Below are 19,815 nucleotides of genomic sequence, written 5' to 3'. Positions count from 1 at the left end.
TTGTGGTTTTTTAAGGATGTTGCAGGAATTTGTAGATACTGAAATGCAAAGGAAGACAAATGAAAAGTATGAAGAAGAGTTTGCAAGATCATCTAGTCTTCTCTCTTCCTTTTATATTCGTCTTTTTTTTTTCTCAAGAGAAAGCACTGAGGGGATGGAGTTTTGTTTTCTGCTTGCTCCAAGGATTCTAATGCAAATTTACAGCTAACATCTGTTCCCACACAGACAGGTGATGTGAGTGCTTTCAGAGCAATCAAGCCTTCACCTTAAGAGCAAAGTTCAATATATTTATCCTAAAGTGACTGGGACTCTCCAGTGTCTGGATACTACAGATTTGTGTGAGTACTGAAACGATATACCGATTGTTAACAATATACTGAGCAGTTGTCACAATAAACTGCTGCTTTTCTTATCCTGATGCAAAACGTGAGAGAGGGTGGAAGAGGGAAGTAGCTGTGTTTTGGCAGGGTTCACAGCTTGCGGTTCAGAGCCCAAAATGCCTTTTTGCACGGCTTATCTTTGCCCATCTAACGCTGTGATACCTCGATAAAACCAGTATGCACAGTAGTAAGTGCCGGAATCCCTCGAGGTTAAATAATTTATCGTGAGATAATAGCGGGGCTCAGTGGAATGTTTCTGAGCTTGAAATCTGCCTGCATCCCTGTTGTCATCAAAAACAGGAGACTGTCCCGACATGTACAGTATCCTCTTCGGTTCACAGTCGAGAAGGTGCTTGTACCAGTGCACGACAGCTCCGGTGCTCACTCGGCATTCCATTCTGGCAGAACTGCCCTTCACCTTCCTCTGCAGCTTCGGGCTTTGCACCGGCGCTGCCTGCGCATCTCCACCTGGAAGGAGAAGCAGAGCAATTGTGTGAGGGCAAGAAACCACTGGAGTTTGGAGCCAGGACCGTGTCCTCCGCGCACGGGAAGGAGAGGGGAGAGGAGAAAGCGCTTACGGGACCACAGTGAAGTTGCAAGGAGGACTGGAAGCAGCAACATGCTGCCTGTGTGGGTTAGATCTGGAAATGAAATAAACAGATACAGAAACGTCATAAAGTCCTTCAGGAGGGGAAAGCGTCAACCAGCCAAGAGGAGGAAATGACTCATTGGGCACATCCAATGGTCGTTCTTCAACTCACTACCATGGAGGGGGTTACATTTACTGACAAGCTAAACCACAACAGGAACGGTGTAAAAAGGACCTAAAATACTCAATCTGAAAGAATTATTTTTCATCTATCAGTCTGCTACATTCCTCTCAGACTTACCTGCTGACCTCACGTGTAAAAAGTCAAGTTGTTTGGTGTGGTCCTTCCCAAGGATGTTCTTCTGTTCACAGACACCCCAAAGCTGTCCCAGAAGGACGATTGACCAGCCTTTCCTGGAACACACTGCCTGCTTTGGTAGAACGAATAAGGTAAGTCATAGTGAACCTATTTTTATGTAAAACAGCTCCAAACTGCCTGGTCACCCAGATATGGTCAATTACACACATCTCCCAGCCAGCTGTTTGCTGCCCTCTGCTTTTTCTTATACTTTCCCTCATTTCAGAGCCGGGCAAAGTCTTCATGGGGCAAATGGTCACTTGGGCAGCAGCCAGCACACACCACACTCTTTTCTGAGAATGACTTATTTTCTGACACGAAAGAGATAATCCACTCTGGATCTTTTTTAGGTCTTTGTCAAAAGCTGCGGACACAACGAAACCTCATCTCACTACTCGTACTAAAAGTTCAGATTATTTTGTTGTCCTTGCAATAGATACATGGATTTGTGTCGTGGCCTGTAGTGCAGACATCTGCAACAAAAGAAAAAAGACAAAAAAAGCATAAGCATGAAGTTTGCTGACTTGAAGACACTGTCTTTACTAATAGTCCACTCAAGTGTGAAAGCCAGAGAAGAAGCTATCTTCCAAGGCCAAACTAAAGCTGCAAGAAAAACCTGCAGCAATGACATTTTCAGAGATGATGTCTGGGCCAGTAGGAACTTAGGTAAGAACCTCAGACGGGGGATGGATTGCCATTAAGGAGAGGAAGTGATGCACTTGAGTTGCATCAAACATTCATATGGACAAGGGCTTGTGAATACCATTGCCACAGAAGTGAAATTCCACTGTGTCTCTGCTCCCAGCTATCAGTCTGAGCAGTGCTGTGTCACCATTTCTGTGTATTCCCTGCTTTAGTCTGCAGCTTTCTCTTGTAAATTGGCTTCACAATCCTTTCTCACGGCTGCCTTTTCAGGAGTCGCCCAGTGTAACAGACCCTTGCCTATAACAAGAGGTCCTAAGGGGCATTGGTGTTATGAACAGTCATCACCATCATAATCATTAAAATGGGCGTGACCAGTAATGAGTATCCCCAGTATCACCATCGTGACCTGGGTTTGAACTCTCCCATGCTAGACCTTCTGCGCAAATATCCTCCTGTACTCCTTCCCTGCCATCGCTTCATTTTTCCTAGCTCAGACTGTATTTGGGAAAGTATCTGTATTCTTCAAAGACGACCTGTGTCACTGTCTAAATTCGGCTGTTGTCACCACCAGCCACAGGAGTGCTCCTTTTCCCCAACACAGCGTGTTGCACCAGCTGAGATGTGGCACGCCGCATTTCTTGGCTGTTCTCTCTGTCTATTACTCCTACTTACATACTCAGCATAATCCTGTCGGGACATTTTCGAGGCAGGAAGGTGCAGTCGTTCTCTGCATTTGACAGGAAGCCTGCTGCTCAGGGTACAGGCAGCTTTCTGCACGGGCTGCCGGTGGGCTGCTGGTTCTGTGGGACTCCCAGTAGGCACAGTAGTAGGTACCTTCATCATTGGCGTCGATGCTATTGATTGAGAAGGTGCAGACGTTTGTACCTTTCTTATGAGAAGAATACTTGTTCCTATAGGAACCGTCGTCATAAACAGCTTGACCTGATCCGATATACAGAATCCGTTCGGGAGCTTTGGAGGGTATGTGTCGGTACCAGTGGATAAGCTGAGACTGGAAGTCACGTATGCCCTCACCTACGCAGTCAATCCATGCGGTTTTAGTTTGCCGTATGGTAATGGATACTTGATGCTGCTTCAGAACCACTTGTGCTTGAACATCTAGAAAGAAAGAGAGAAAACACAACACAAACCTCAGCCTGCTCTTCATTCACGCCGATGCGCGCGGGCTGCCTCCCGCTGCGGCCCCGCGCTGTGCCGTGGTGCCCAGGGGAACCTACGGGACCCGGCTGCGGCCAGGGCCAGGAGCGGGAGCAGCAGCATCCCGAGGGCTCTCGCCGGTGTCTGCCTCTGGGAGGAGGGCGGCAGCTGTCCCGGCAGGGATGGAGTGCTGCGGCTGAGAAAGGAAATGACTCTCTCGGGCATCATCCGGAGAGGTTTCCCCGGCAGCAGGTGGGTGATGCTGAGATAAAGCAGCCGGACTGAATCCCACTAAATGTCAACACCAGAGTAGAGCTTTTACACGAGCGGCACCAGCTCACCTCCTCTCTCTGTCACACGCACAAACAAATTACTGTAACTCATTTACAAAGTGATTTTGTAGTCCGGAGCAGATCTTACCGCTGCTTTTAGAAGGGTTGAAGGCTGCTGAACACTCAGACAATTTTCCTCAGCTTCACTGCCAATAAAAGGGAGAAAAAAAATAAGAACGTGGAGTTTAATGAATTTGAAGGGTCTCAAATTACAGCCCGTCACACAGGTTGAATGCCAAAGGCCAGGAAAATACACTGCAGCCCTTTGGGAGCTCAGAAGCAGCATCGCTGTGCTTGTGACTGCTGCTGGTCGCAGGTAAGGTGAGACACTACACCCCGGAGGGCATCTCCAAATGCTGGGTTATCATACAAAGCCACAAACGCTTTACAGCCCCTATAAGCTTCGTTCAAAATAAAGATGAACAGGGCAAGCAAAATGCAGAATTTATTCTGTGCTATTGAAAGTCATTCTTCAGAGTCAAGGTTGCTCTTGGTTCCTTTGGAAAGAAAACTAAACCCATTCCCTTTAATGTTAATTTCATTCCCCCATAATATTAATTTACTTACATCTAACAGTTTTTTATTTTTTCAAGGATTGTCACACAGACCCAGTAACTGCTCTCCTACGGTTATGACAAGAATTTGATCTTTCAGTCATCTGCGAAATGCAACCAATGGCCCAGTGCTCAATGCACTCTGGAGACCCCACACTGGAGATCGGTAATACAGGGTCCTCTAATTGTACCTATCCGTTGTTTAGCTGTAAGCAGAAAAGGGCTGAAATTACTGTAATTAATAACAGAAATACAAATATCTGTTGTAGAGTCGCTGTCTGTTTTGCAGGTTTTCTGCCGTGTTGGATGAGAAGCCCTGCTGAAGTCAGTCAAGTGACTTGTGGTGCAACCTAAATGAAAGTTGGATCATCTCCAAACAGGAACTAAAGAGAAAATAAAATAAGAATCTCCACCGGTAGAGAGGTCCTAAGTGGGTACATTGCATCTGCAGTCCTGAGCAGTGCTTCAAATTTATTTTCACTAATATCCTTCTATTCTGCCACACAAATGGTGTAACTGGGGATTTATTCCGAAGATGTAGCTTGAAGCGTAGTGGGAACAGAAAGATTTTTTCCTTCTTTTAGCCAGCCCAGCCTGCCATCCTGTAAACCCACCCAGAGCCAATCCAGCCACACCTATAAAAATCCCCCTCTTGTTGCTAAAGTGAAACACCAGCTGCACTGGTGCGGGCTGCAGCGCGTGCCTGCGAAGCCCCGCAGCGTCTTTGGTACCCGGCTGCCCGCGCGGCACGGCTGATCCCGGCCTGGGGGATGAACGCAGGGTGGGCATGCTCCCGCCTCTTGTCAAAGGCTTCGGGATGCGCTGCAGGAAGCAGAGCACGTCTTTGTGCAGGTCCCCTATGGCTTTCTACTGCTGTGCATCCCACCTGGCACAGTAGTAGGTGGCGGAGTCTTGGAGAGCTACTTTGCGCACTGTCAGGGTGCAGACGGATTTGGTGGGGTCCTTCTCAATACTGAATTTCCCCTCATCAGACTTGTTCTCAAGGAAGGTCCTGGAGGACATGTAGGCAACACGCTTGGGAGCTGCATTAGGCCTCTTCTGGTACCAGTGAATGAAAACATTGTTAAAATCCGGATCGGAGACGTGGCAGTTGATCAGCACCGTTTTGCTTTCTGGCTTGCTGATGGAGATGGGGCTTTGCTGCAAGACTTGTGCAGGACCTCCTGTGTGAAAGAAAGAGAAAAATTAGAGAGGTGAAGCTGAGAGGAGAGACCATCCCCTTTGCCACCGGCGGCTGTGCAGGCAGTGGGGTGAGCCGGGCACAGACCAGAAAAAACAGCCGTCAGGATGAAAGCTCTCAGCAGCCACATGGTCAGTGTCCTCCTTGTAGCTTCCTTACAGGGACAGGGTCAGGGCCAGACTCATGTCAGGGAGAAGCAGAGCTGGGCAGCAGAAAACCACCCGATGAGGCTGTGCCAGCTGTGGATGCACGAAATAACCATGCACAAGCCATTTCCTTTCAGTAACACTTACATAGAAGGCAAACATAAAAAAAAAAACAAAAAACCACCCTTGTAAGAAGAGAGCACACTACTGAGGCAAACATATTTTTTTCGCCACGGAATTTGTTTAGATGGAGGGAGAAGGCACCTAAGGAGTAGAAATGAGCGACTCGGGTTCCCATCAACCAGCAGCAGCTTCTCTAAATGCCTCAAGGTTTTTGGGGGCTACAAGAGATGTACTCCATCCCCATATGAAAGTTCCTGCAAGTGGTGGCACCTACAAATGGATACCAGCACCCACAGCAGCTCCCAGAATTAAGCCCCGTGTGATCAGCTGCAGCTTTTCTTTAAGGAAACTGCCTTGTGACAAGCAACAGAGACTGTACCACGCTCATAAGCAAGGTGCTTCAGCAGTTCACTGCCCCACTCTTACAGATCTATTCTTTATTTTCAGCCCGAGTTCCCCTTGCTTCATTTCTACCTGGATATATCTTTGCCTGTTGTAGGGAGAGCCCTGTTCTCCAAGAGTTTCTGCTAAAGAAAGCAACAAATCAATCATTTTTTGCATAAAGTATCTTGACCCTTTCTTCCTTCAAACCCAAAATTGTATTGAAGGTTTCCTCTCATACGCGATATAAAATCACAATGTCATCAGGGGCTTGGTATAGCTCTGTGCAGCTCAGTGTTAAATGGCACCGCTCACCTTTTAGGTGCAAGTTTGTCCACAAGCAAGTCTGACTTTGGGTGGCTTAATCCAGCTCAGGGTAGAGAACCAGCACGAGGTTTTGATGAGCCCGTTCAAGTTGTTTTTGAGACATCAGCTGTCAGGGCTCTGTAACGGTGCAGCTGAATTCAACGTGGGTCGTTGTTCCGATTTCACCCAGGAAATTTTAAGTTAACAATAGAACAGCACGTTCTGCACTGACACATCTGACAGATGTGTCGCAGCAACTATGAAGAGAACTGAAAGCCATTCAAATGCTCAGTCATCAATCACAGCGATTAATAAGAATTTAGGTAACATAAGGATTACCTTCCAACAGTCTTTTTGTAGGTGCTTCTATCTTGACAAAATAGTCACTTTTCAGGGCTGGCTTCTTCCTTTGCTCAGAACTTAAAACTTGTTGAGACACACGAAAGACCAGGTCAGCTGTTTCACCGAGGCAGACGAGATGAGGAGGTGCGCATCACAAGGGAGGAACTGTAAAGAAATGCATGAGAGCATTCTTCCAACTTTAGGGGAATTTAGGCCTATCTGGAACATTATGGCCATCTGAAATAAGGAAAGAGTCTGCTCTGCACCTGTGTCACCCCATGCCATTGCTCCCCACTGCGTTGGAGACACCTGGATGCAGGCTGTCCCCTTGCCTGGTGCTTTGACTGTGGCTTTGTTTCCTTCGGTTCTTTCTCTCCTGCCTTTCATTGTCTGCATCTGCTACCACTCAGGTCAATACTCGAGATACCACTGACTTCAGCAGAGACAAACAAGCCCTTTTTTGGGAGCATAAAACCCCCAGGTGCAGGGAAAGATGCTCATGTTCACTCCAGCAGGAGCTGAGCAGAGTGTGCGAGAGTGCTGTGGCTGTCTCCTGGATTACTACAAATCCTACCGAGGTAACGGACTCTTCTCTCATTTCTCCTGGGTTTTGACTGAACCATCTACCTTGCATAGTGCTGAGCACTCACACTGCAGGCAAGTCGAGTCAGAAGAAGGGGCTCTAGCTCCCACCAGCAGTCAAAATCCTGTTACCAATACATAGAGTGAGAAAAGTGCCTTCTGGAAGTGCAACTTTAACACCAAAACAACTGTTTATCGTTTTCATGCTGTAGCACTTGACCTCCATAGTGGTCTGATCTTTAAACAGCATTTTGTTGATTTCCTGTCTTAACGGCAAAACAGTCAGAAGCGAAGGCTTGTTGTGATTGAAATGATGTTTGTGGCTTTCTGAGAGGGATAAAAAAAAATATCTTATGTGAGGTTATTTTGTATAACTACAAAAAGCCGTAAGATCAACAGCAGTGCTGCGTTGGCCCAGGACTTGCACAACACTGATCCTGGAGATACACACATCACAAGTTTCTAACCTTGACCATTCACTCCATTTGAGGTGTAAGAGGTAACATAGGCTGGAAAAAGAAGATGGACTGCTCCAGTAGAGATCCTGGTACACCATCCAGCTCTTGCTGGAATGTGTAGACAAACACCGGGTAAACCTGGGAATGAAGTTCTTTGCAATTGAGTGTCTGAAAAACATCAAACCACAGCTCAGCAGCACCTCCCACCTGTGTGGCATACCCCACATCACTCAGCAATCACCCAGGAAGGAAGGACAAGATGCTCAGCATTGTGCAAAGTAGGACACCTCTCATTGACTCACCCAAAGACTCCACTTCACGTTTAATTTCTCTGCAGTAGCAAGAGGGAGCCGCAGCCGCTGCCAGCTACACAGCTCCTGGGTTGTCCCCTTGGAAATCACAGGCACTACACAGTCCCTTCCGTCTCCTAGCCAGGTCTTCAGCTGAGGATAGTTTGAGGAGGACTCCTCAGAGATGAGAGGAGTGTTTTATTCCTGAGATGGAGGTGGTTTTTTCCTATAAGGATTCCTCAGCATTTTCTGAGTCCTTCCCTCATTTACATCTGGAAAGCATTTTGCTTCTTCCATTCCTCTGGATTTTGCATCCATGAAGTTCCTTAACCTGGGTTAAAACTTGGAAACTGAAACTAGACATGCAAACTCAGCAACTTCATCCAAAATGCCCTCCCATTCCCTGGTCGTTTACAATAGCCCTTCTCCCTTCCTCGGTCCCTCCCTCTTGGACCCCAATGTCTCCTACCAAGCACTCCTGGCCTTTTTGCCTGCTGTTCTCCCATGTCTAGACAAAAGCTGGAATGTCTCTACCAAGAAGTTCACGGCGTTGTGGAGATGTTTCCTCTGCAAACGCACCACTGCTGCAGTTGTCATGCAGAAATGGCAGAAGGTTAAGGGAATGGCTATGGGTGCAGTGGTACCTCCTGCTGACTTGGTTGTCCAGCTCGTGCACCAGCATCGTGCAGGCGTCTTTGCTTGCGTAGACCAGGTATTTTTTTTTGGGTGAAAGCTGTGTCCCACTTTGTCAGACCCAGAAAGGGTGATATAGATGGGTCTCTCTAGGTGGGAGGTGGGTCCCAGGTGACATTTGGTACCAGTGGATGTAGGTGAACTGTGACCCTCCAGTTTCTTTGCAGGTAAACTTGACAGTGTCCTCTGGGAGTGGCTGGGCTGGGATGGAGACGGACTTCTGGTCCAGGTAGAGGGCCCAGAGCACAACTAGAGGGAGAGGACACAGCAGGGACGAGGCTGCAGCAACAAACTCTCATCCCTGGAGTCACGGGAGTGTCCTCTAACCACAGGCACCCCATCTGTGAGACAGGGAGACAATCGGGCTTTAGTTCCTGCTTCTGCTGGTAGAAGCACGTACTGCTGCGCAATGTGAGGAGTGGGAGAAATGCAGAACCTTATCTCCAGTGTGTGGGCTGTATCGCACACATTTCTCAGCCGTCTCGCAGGAAAATCAAGCCAGTTGTCCACCATTTATCTGCAAAGTGTCATCTGAACTTGGGACTTGGGTAATAGGACATTGCAGATACTAAACTGCACAATTAAGCTGGTGAACAACTGGAAGTGTGATATAAAACCAAGTAGAAACATCTACTGAGACCATTAAGAATAACTAACAGCTGCGACAAAAAAGCAAGAGACAAGCTCGGATAATTTTCAAGATATCCATAAATTATCTAGTTCTGGCACAGCTCCTCAGAAAAGGAAGTTCAGAGACACTGGGACAGTCCAACTCTAAGAGAGACGAAGACAGTGAGAAACATACATACTGATATTTGTCCCTCCAAAAAACCCAAATGAATTGGTGAAGAGACAAGTGATGGGTTTCTACAGCTTTGGCTTAATTCCCTGTTAAAAAGGAGGCAGAGGGGGTGTGTCAATGTGAAACCTTCGGGATACCATTGGCAAGAGCTGCCCGTGCCTGTAAGACTCCAGCCAGCCCAGGTCACAGCGCTGCTGTCCTGCCCAGCAGGCACCAGCATCTTTTCTTCTTCTGCCCCTCTGTGCCAGGGCACGGCCAGCACCGAGCCCCTGCATGACAACCACAGCCAAGCAAGCCAGGGACAGCTTTCTGAGAGCTGGGGAGTGCCCACACAGGGCTCGTTGGGCAGAGACGTGCTCTGTTCTCCTGGCTCCCGGCCCCCAAACCTCCCCAAACCAAAGCCGGCTGCACTCACCTCGGTACGAGCCCCATCCTCCTCCCTTTCCTCCAGCCTTTCTCCTTGTGCTGCCTGAGCTCGTGAGCGCTCAGACATACAGACAGCCTGGGCATCTTCTGGTGTGCTTAACAGGCTCAAGGTCAGTCTGAAATTGAGTGTAACAACAGAGCAGCCATAAGACATTCAGCATGGCAGGGCTGGATTAAAAGAACATCAATCAAAATAAGAACAATGTCCCGAGAGCCTGCAAGAAATGTTTTGTGCCCCAAATTTTCTCTTTTTCCACAAAACCATTTCACCTCTTCCTGTGTGTGTACTGCCTTGGCTTCTCATCACAGGCAGGGAGGACACAGCTCCAGGTGGCCAATGCTCCTGTCTTGGGAGGCTGAGGGTCACCCACACTGCCTACCGGTGGTCTCACCACCACGCATGTTGTGTAGGGATGGTTTCACGGAGCTTTCTTCTGAAGCACCTAACAGAGCAGCGGGTCCATCACAAACCAGATACAACCCTGACAGCAATCAAGGGAAGTGTATTAATTTCCTCCTCTATATTAATGTTAATAGAAAGGGGATCTTGATTAAGACAGTGGTCTTGGGTTGTGTTCAGAGAAGAAGAGCCGCCTGGTTCCTGCCTGAAGTATCGGGAGTCAGATTGTATCTAGCAGGGTCAGACTGAACATAAATGAAACATTATTTTCATTGATTGAAAAAAATGTTTAGGAGAGGAAAGCTTGGACATTTTCAGGACTAAAACAGAACAGATTCTGGATGCTAGAGATACGTGTGAGTGCTGAAATGATATCCTGATTGTTAACAATATATTTAGCAGTTGATACAATAAACTGCTGCTTTTCTTATCCTGATGCAGAAAATCAAGAGGAGAAAGCGCTTACGGGACCACGGTGAAGTTGCAAGAAGGACTGGAAGCAGCAACATGCTGCCTGTGTGGGTTAGATCTGGAAATGAAATAAACAGATACAGAAACGTCATAAAGTCCTTCAGGAGGGGAAAGCGTCAACCAGCCAAGAGGAGGAAATGACTCATTGGGCACATCCAATGGTCGTTCTTCAACTCACTACCATGGAGGGGGTTACATTTACTGACAAGCTAAACCACAACAGTAACGGTGTAGAAAGGACCTAAAATACTCAATCTGAAAGAATTTTTCTTCATCTATCAGTCTGCTACATTCCTCTCAGACTTACCTGCTGACCTCCCGTGTAAAAAGCCAAGTTGTTCAGTCTGGTCCTTTCCAAGAATGTTCTTCTCTTCGCAGACACCCCAAAGCTGTCCCAGAAGCATGTTTGACCAGTCTTTCCTGGAACACACTGCCTGCTTTGGTAGAACGAATAGGGTAAGTCATAGTGAACCATCATCTCCTACTCTTATTTAAAACATCTCCAAACTCCCTGGTCACCCAGACAGGGTGAAGTGAAGCCAGGGTGAATTACACACGTCTCCCAGCCAGCTGTTTGCTGCCCTCTGCTTTTTATTGTACTTTCCCTCATTTCAGAGCCGGGCAAAGTCTTCATGGCAAATGGCCACTTGGGCAGCAGTCACCACACACCACACTCTTTCCTGAAAACGATTTATCATTTTCTGACCCAAAACAGATAATCCACTCTGGATCTTTTTTAGGTCTTTGTCACAAGCTCTGGACACAACTAAACCTCATCTCAGTACTGATACTGAAAGTAACAGGAACTCTCATTATAGGCAAGGATCTAAAAGGCTTCGGTGTTATGAGCAGTGACCACCATCATAATCATTAAAATGGGAGTGACCAGTAATGAGTATCCCCAGTATCACCATTGTGACCTGGGGATAACTGACCCCAGCAGAGAGAGGACTGAGACCTGAGAGAAATGGCCATGCAGACACCAAGTTCAGTGAGCTGAGCCATGACAATGAGTTACACTTCAATTAACCAAGTGATGAGATTAGTAGGGTACCACAGTAAACAAACATATTAGAGGCTTGATGGTGGAGAAAAACTTCCGTGGAAAAATTTCTAAAGCATGAGGGTCAGCGTGCACTTCCAGGCAGTAGCTAGGAGGGATGCATTGTCCAAGAGACAAGAAAAAAAAAAAAAGTTGTTCTTTTCTTTGGTGCTGTCTTTGGGAACTCTGTCTTCAACTTTCTGAGTGATTCAGATGCCTCACTGCTATGATGAACATCAGTGACACACAGACAGTGATAAGCAAGAAGAGGGAGAAAGCGACTGATCCAGCTCAAAAAAAAAAAAAAAAAACAAAACAGAAATGCCCACCTCTGGATCTGAGGAGGAATAAATACAAAATCTTGCTCCTCCAACACCTGTTAGCTTTTAAATGAGAAGATGACTCCTTTTCCTTTGCCTAAAATTTTACGAACCTTCAGCCTGAAACTCTCTATTTCAGTTTTCTTTGCCAGGCCAAAGGCTTTGAACAGCTCCAGCACAATGCAATGATCTCTTTCCAGGAACAACATTATGGGAAAAGTGCCTCTCTCTATTGAATACATCCTTGCACCAGTTTGCTGACATGCTTGAGTGAGAAGGAGGAGAAGCTGGAATGGAGAGGATGGGTTAGGTATTGGACCTTCACTGTCACCTTTGCATTTTGCACTTACTCAGTTGAAGCCTCTAGCTTCTGGCAGATGATGCTTCCAAGGAGTTAGCTGCTCCACATGGAGAACATTCTGCTTCTCCAGAGCCTGAGCCTGAGGCCAGACAGCTCATCCAACACCAGGGAAAGCGAGTTGGGAGCTTTCAAGTTGTTAGTGGTTGAGATGCTGAGGGGAGTATTTGAACAGATGATCTCTGAGGTTCTACTGGGGTGAATGTATCAGTAGGCACAATAGTAGGTAGCGGTGTCGTCTAGAGTGACATTCTTTACTGTAAGAACGCACAGTTTCTGGCGAGAAAATTTTTCAACCACGTACCTGTGTGCTTGGAAGCCGTCACCTGCCACTTTTGCCTTCGAAAATGGAGCATCCTCTCTAGAGCTTTGTTCACCTTCTGTTGATACCAGTGTATGATGGTTGTATCAAAATTGACAGCAAAGTCTCCAAAGTGACATTCCAGATGCACACTTCCTCTAAACTTGGTGATGGACATAGGGCTCTACATGGGAATTTCTTGTGCAAATCCATCTAGGGAATAGAAAAGGAGAAACGATGTTGTTAGCTGGAAACCAGAAATTTGAGAAGGTGCCTGTTGGCACAGCCATGGGTGCCTGAGACAAATGGTAGGAAAATGAGGAAGGACTTACAGGACCAGGCAGCCGTGGCCACGAGCGCTGCCAGGAGCAGCACATTTGCTTGTCACGCTCTGCTGTCGATGAGACTCAGAGAAGAAGGAAACCGGGGCCTGGTGCAGAGTGAGCCATGCTGCGTGGGAGGAGAAGGAGAAGGGGACTCCCTTGGCTGGCAGCTTGTCACACTGTGTGTCCAGCCAGAGGAACTCATCCCCTGAGCTCCTGTGGGGAGCAGTGGGGATGGGGGAGCAAGTGGGAAGGGGAGGGGAGGGAAGAAGGAGACTCTCCCTTGCATGGGCCTTTGCTCTGCGGACAGACCATGGGCTGCTGTTGAGAAGCTCCCGAAGCGCTGGTCTCCTGTGAGACATCTGGGGTGTCCTAGAAGTGGTACAACCACTGGAGATGCGTCTCTTAATGGTCCACATCAATTTTACTACCATAAAATGGGCATGCTAATGCTACATGCTGCAACAAGGATGAGATCTGCTTCAGGAAGCTGACACTGTGGCAGGACCACAAGGGAATGGTCCTTGAGAACAACAACAACACTGACTGCAGCACTGCAAGTGCAGTAGTGATGGATGCTGGAAGCCACTGCGCTTCGAAGGGCAGAAAACAACCAAAAATAAGGATGATTCACTGAACTAAGAGGAAACTCTTTGGAAAACTGCCATGAGATCCTATGAATAAAGTCAGCATGTGCCAGTACCAGCTTCTGGCTGAGGGTTGTGCGTCACACCACTGACCAGCCCTGGAGATACCCACAGGGCTCAGTGAAACCAGTGAGCGCTTACCTGCTTAAACTCCACTTTCTGTTTAAGGCTTCCAAGACTTGAGGCTACTGGTGTTCAGCATTTATTTGCACCTGGCCTTTCCTCAAGTCCCACAGCTCATTCAGTGACATGGTTCAGCATTTCAGGTATCCAATTACAGCCCTCGTCAAGAAAAGAAAAGCTGCTGAGTAGGAACATACTGGGCTAAAGGCACAAGCAAAAATCATTCCTCTCAAACTCTTCTTTGAAACTCTTGCTGTGCCCAGGGCCATACACCAACTCAGTGCAAATCTGAAATAAGTTCATCAAACTCGACAGTTTCAGCAAATCTCCTTCCTTCCAAAAAACCCTGTTTATCCCATTTGCCTTAACATGAAATGAAAGAAGAGGATGGCTGTAAGCAGCACATCATCAGCTGTCGTAGGTAAGAGACTGTAAATCTCCAAATTTAGTTGGTCCATGTGGCATGTTGCAGTATCCAGTTAGGTAAACGATATTTCCAGGGACTTACAGGTGCTTACATGTAGAGCAGGGGTCTACAGCGGGGAACTAGTTCTTAGAAGTGCTGGGCAGTGGCAAGCGTATTGCTCGCACTACCGAGGTACTTCCTTCAGCACGTTGTCTTCCTTTTACTGCCTTCTCTTTCCTAGGGGAGAACAGAGCCTGGGCTGGAAAATCAATGCTCCCCTCAAAGGCCACCAGACTTCTGCCACGGCTGTGCAAACCGCACCAAAGGAGCAGATGAGTGCCCAGTATTTATGTGCTAAGTCTTAAGGCAGAGAAGACTTTCTTTGCCCTTAAAACAGTAGACGTGTCTTTGAAGACCAGAGTGCTAATGACGACTCAGACTTCGAAGAGGACAGTTGTGCAGGGTTAGCTGCTCTTTTTGGGTAGCAGAAAAAGGTTTGGCCTTTCAGCGGCTTGTAACCGATGGAGTGAGAAGATGGGGGAGTGGCACAGCTACAAGCCTGTGGTTCAGACAGAAAGGGAGGTGGGGTTTTTGTCATGATGATCTTCAAGTTTTTATCACAGTGGGTAATCTAGTAGTGTCCCAGAAGGCGCAGTAGTAAGTAGCGGCGTCATCTGGAATTACCTGTGTTATTGTGAGAATACACTGTTTCTGGGCAGAAACTTTTTCAACCAGGTACCTGTATGCTCGAAAGCCACTTTCAACAGTAGGTTTCCCTGACAAAAAGTACAGTAGCCTTTGTGGAGCTTTACCCTCCTTCTGTTGATACCAATGTATTAAAGTGCCATCAAAACTTGTCCCTAAAGATGGAATTTCACATATCATCCGTGCACTTCTTTGGAACTTCGTAATGGATATAGGGCTCTGCATGGGAATTTCTTGTGCAAATCCATCTAGGGAAAAAAAGAGCAGAAATGATGCCATTAGCTGGAAACTAGGAATTTGGGAAGGTGCTTATTAGCACAGCCATAGTTGCCTTTGAGGAAAGTTAAGAAAATAAGGAAGGACTTACAAGACCAGGCAGCCGTGGCCACGAGCGCTGCCAGGAGCAGCATGTTTGCTTGTCACGCTCTGCTGTCGATGAGACTGAGGAGGGTGAAAGGGATCCCAGATGGGGACGGTGTTGCGTGGGAGGAGGCGGTGACTCTGTTGAGCAGTCTTCAGCAACGGGTCTTCTGTGCACAAGCAGATGGGGCACGTTTGCAGAAAAGCCTCTCCAGGCTGGCAAACGCCAAAATCGTTCAGAAGTTTGTAGTCCTGTCTGCTTTTCAGGTAAATATAAGAAGCATTGGCAAATCCAAGGATTGTGGCCCTTGAAAACTCGAGCCAGAGCCACTGAGGAAGGGTTGTCTGTGAGAGCAGCTCCAGCTGTTTACTGGGGCAGGGAGGTTCCAGCCCACAAGTCACCCCAGTGGGCGGTGAGCACGTGCCATCACCCAGAGGGATGCAGAGAGGAGCACAGTGCCCGAGCTGGGGGGAGCAAAAGGAGCTGCTTCGGCTTAACCCTCCAGCTGTGGCACGCCGCAGTGCCTGGGGTGCTCCGTGCTGGTGCTGCCCTCCGCCAGAGCAGCTGGAGGGCACAGGGACGCGCCTCCGCTTTGGTTCCGAGCGCGGGAGGAAACGCACAGCCACAGGATTTCAGTTTCGAAGCTCGGATGAGACGCAAACACTTCTTGGAAGGGAAGACTGGAAAGCAAAAGCCAGGGCGGTGAGGGCTGCTGTCAAGAGCCGTTGCAGAAGGGCATCTCGATGAGCAGGGCTGGTGCCACAGGGTGGTCCGTCATTACCGGTAGCCCTGGGCTGCAGCTCGCTGGGTGGGAGGGAGAAGAGCTGCTGTGGCCTCCCTCCTGAAAAGGAGAAATGATTTAAGGAGGACTGGCAGGCACAACAAAGTGATGAGGAAGAGAGAATTATGAAACAGACTTTAGGGTGAAGGGATGGAGAGGCAAAGAAAAGGTCACCCATCCCAGCATCAGCCCAGGACAGTCTCCTGCATGGGAAACTGTAGTCAATCAGGGTGAAAACTGTGCTGGCAATTGTATGTTGAGGACCTGAAATTAAGCCCCAGTTGTCAAAACCTACTGGGACATGTATAAAACAGCAGAAGTACGTTGCTACCCTTCTCATCACACCGCAGAACTCTGTCAGGCACCTGATCCCAGATTAAAAAGAAAGGAATACGGTAGTGACTGGGTCTTGTATAATTAAATGTCTAAATTATAGATACTGTCTAGGTTTGGTACTGTAACTTTCTAATACAGCACGTCTCCCAGCAAACATAACTACAGATCAAACTTGATGGTGTCTACGCCAAGAAGACACATGCAGTGGCTGGAGCCCTTTTCAACAATATACCTTTACAGGCCCAAATTACCACCAAATAGCCTTGTCAATGATTAAATAAATGGCCAACACCCACTTTACAGAGAGCTTCATTATCTACAGCTATATAAAGATCTTCCCTTCATCAATCCACGCTGACTACTTCTGATCATCACCTTCACCCTCACGTGTCTATAAATGCTTTCCAGGATTAGGTGCTCCATCACCTTCTCAGGGATTGAGAGGGGATTAACCTACCTGTAGTTCCCCAGGTCTTCCTTCTTGCCTTTCTTGAAGACAGGAGTGACATTTGCTTTCTTCTGGTCTTCAGGAACCTCTACTGATTGCTGTGACCTTTCAGAGACAATGGAGATTGGCTTTGTAATGGCATTGGCCAGCCTCAGCACTTCTGTGTACATCTGTCACGAAGGAGTGGAGCGCGCATCACTCAAAAAAGAGGCACAGCAATTAGTTTTACTGTGGTAAAATACTAATTTGATGGAGTTCAATAAGTTTGATTTAATTTAACACAGTTTAGCAGGGGTCTGACAAGATTCAATAAGTTTGATGACCAGGTTCACCTTATTAATTACTGCATGGAAACATACAAAGGAAAATTGAGTTAGAATGATTCATACAGAGCCTGGAGATGCAAAGACTAAGGAGGAACCTCCCATTGAGTTGTGAGGTTCAGAGTGGACCCCCTTGCTTTATAAACTGCTTTTTGGAACCTAGGTGTGGCTGGGTCCCATCTTAGTCCCAGGCTTGGTCAACAGTTCATGTCTAAGGGAATTACCCATACAATGTTTACTATAATACTGAGTAGCTGCAGGGATTAGGAATGTTTCACAGGATCAATTCAGTGGCTATCAGTCACTTACCGAGGATCTGTTGTGGGTAAGCGATCTCTCTGCCATAGGTAAAGAAGGATCTCTTAGTCTCAGGTAAGGAATCTCTTACCTTGAGAGGTGTCAAGAGGGCACCTCCTCCTTCGCAAGAGGAGAGTGATGTGGTGTGCAGTCCCACTGCAATTCAGGGAGAGCTCAAATCGGGCCCATCCTGGTCATAATATTTATAGAGTGAAGTAGCTGGCTGCTAGTCAATAGTCAAGACAAGACAGATGTCTTTGTTCTACCTCCTGTATCATCTTCTGTATTTTGGTTAGCTTGCATTTTATGGTTTCAAAACCATTGTTTGAAATATTTTTCAGGACACCTTCACTCCCCTTGTACGTCAGCCAAAGGCTTTCCAGCTCACAAATTCCCCACAAGGACATGAGGCCCGTTGCTCCTTACTAACCCGAACAGAAGTACGGCTAAGGGTCAAGCGAATCCGTCACAACATCCCAGCAGGCACCAGGGACTTATGTATGTTCAGTCAAAGTGCTCACTGACCTGATCCTCCTCCACCAAGGGTACATCTTCCTTGCTCCAGACTTCTCCTCTGCTCTCAGGGTCCTTGGAATCCTTGGTAACCTGCCCCTGCTTCCACCTCTCGTACACTTCATTTTTATGCCTGAGTGGAGTCAGGAGCTCTTGGCTCGATCAGGAAGGCTTCCTGCCACCTCTGCATGACTTCCTGCTTGTCAGGGTGGACCCTTCTTGAGCTTGGAGGAGATCCTTATATATCAACCAGCTCTCGTGGACACCTTGTCTCTCTAGGGCTGTATCTGATGGGATTCTTCTTCTTCTGAGGTTAAAGTCTGCTCTCCTGAAGTCCCAGCTTGTGCTTTTTGCCTGCTCCCTTCTCTCAGGAGCCTGAACCCCATCAGCTCATGGTCACTGCAGTCACGGCTGCACCTGACCTTCTGTCTTGGTTTCAGCTGGGACAGAGTTAGCTCTTCCTTTTAGCAGCTACAAGAGCTCTGTGTTTTGGTTTTACTCAGAGGCTCACTCTAAGAAGAATGTTGATAGCGCACTGATGTTTGTAGTTGGCACTGAGGTCTCAAGGACTTTTCAGCTTGCCATGTTCTTGCCAGTGTGCAGGAGCACAAGAGGATAGGGGGGAGCATAGCCGGGACAGGGGGTCCACGACTCTCCTTATGATTTGTACCTGACCTTAAGATTGAGGCCAAATTGGCCAATTAGTATTCCATATCATGCAGTGTCATGCCCAGCATAAAAGTGAGGGTCAGCTGGAAAGAAGGACCTTTGCTCTTCTGGGACTCTGACTTTCGGACTCTCAGAGTGCTCTCTCTGTCTTCCTCATCCCCGGCGGGTGGGGAGGGGGAGTCAGCTGCTGTGAGGAGTTTAGCTGCCAGATCGGCCTAAACCATGACACCTTCACATCCCCAACAAGTTCTCCCTTGTTTGTGAGTAGGAGGTCCAGCAGAGCACCATTCCTTGCTGACTTCTCAGTCACCTGTGTTAGGAAGTTGCCACCAACTCTCACATCCCACAATGCCAAGACAGAAGGCAAGCTGACTGAAGTCAGCATTAACTACAACCAATTTTTCAAGTTGTTAAGGAGACTAGAACCATCTATAGCAAGGCATTATACTTGCAAATCTTTCCAAAATCCATCAAAACTGATGTTCAGAGCCTGTGGAACTGGAAAACCACCACTATGGAGGTATTTGTGCTCATTTTTGAAGGTCCAGACACATTAGAGGAATATCTCACAGGATGTTGATCACGTGTACTCTGTTGTAACTCAGAGCCATGAAACTGCCTCAGTTTCCTGAGCGAGCTGTCAGGCAAATGCCAGCTTTCCTAGAAACAGCCTTTGATTGTCAAGCTGATTGGTAAAGCTCAGTGCACTTAACCCAAAAGGCCTGAGAGTCTCCGCTTGCAAGGGGCATCACCCATGGCTGAGGATTTCAGTTCTGTCCTGCATGTATCAGGTGAGAAACCGGGTTTCCCAAAAACCCCCCAAATTGTGTTTTTTTAAGGATGTTGCAGGAATTTGTAGATACTGAAATGCAAAGGAAGACAAATGAAAAGTATGAAGGAGAGTGTGCAAGATCATCTGGTCTTCTCTCCTCCTTTTATATCCGTGGTTTTTTTTTTTTTTTTTGATTTTTTTTTTCAAGAGAAAGCACTGAGGGGATGGAGTTTTGTTTTCTGCTTGCTCCAAGGATTCTAATGGAAATTTACAGCTAACATCTGTTCCCACACAGACAGGTGATGTGAGTGCTTTCAGCGCAATCAAGCCTTCACCTTAAGAGCAAAGATCAATATATTTATGCTAAAGTGACTGGGACTCTCCAGTGTCTGGATACTACAGATTTGTGTGAGTACTGAAACGATATACCGATCGTTAACAATATACTTAGCA

The 19,815-nt window shown here is 47.4% G+C and overlaps 1 protein-coding gene across 1 annotated transcript; it reads right to left on the bottom strand.

Annotated features, from left to right (window-relative positions):
* Positions 1–513: 513 nt before the first annotated feature.
* Positions 514–3,253, bottom strand: LOC147528466 (uncharacterized). Its single transcript, XM_086615177.1, has 4 exons — positions 3,211–3,253; positions 2,807–3,091; positions 959–1,021; positions 514–848 (listed from the first exon to the last, which is right to left on the bottom strand). The coding sequence occupies exons 1-4, from the start codon at positions 3,251–3,253 to the stop codon at positions 514–516; spliced, it is 726 nt and encodes a 241-aa protein (XP_086471303.1).
* Between the last annotated feature and the right edge of the window lie 16,562 nt (positions 3,254–19,815).

Source organism: Tauraco erythrolophus, chromosome 7 (assembly GCF_009769465.1).
Source record: "Tauraco erythrolophus isolate bTauEry1 chromosome 7, bTauEry1.pri, whole genome shotgun sequence".
Classification (NCBI taxonomy): domain Eukaryota; kingdom Metazoa; phylum Chordata; class Aves; order Musophagiformes; family Musophagidae; genus Tauraco; species Tauraco erythrolophus.
The sequence above is the reverse complement of the archived record's forward strand: the minus strand, read 5'-3'. Positions and strand labels throughout refer to the sequence as shown.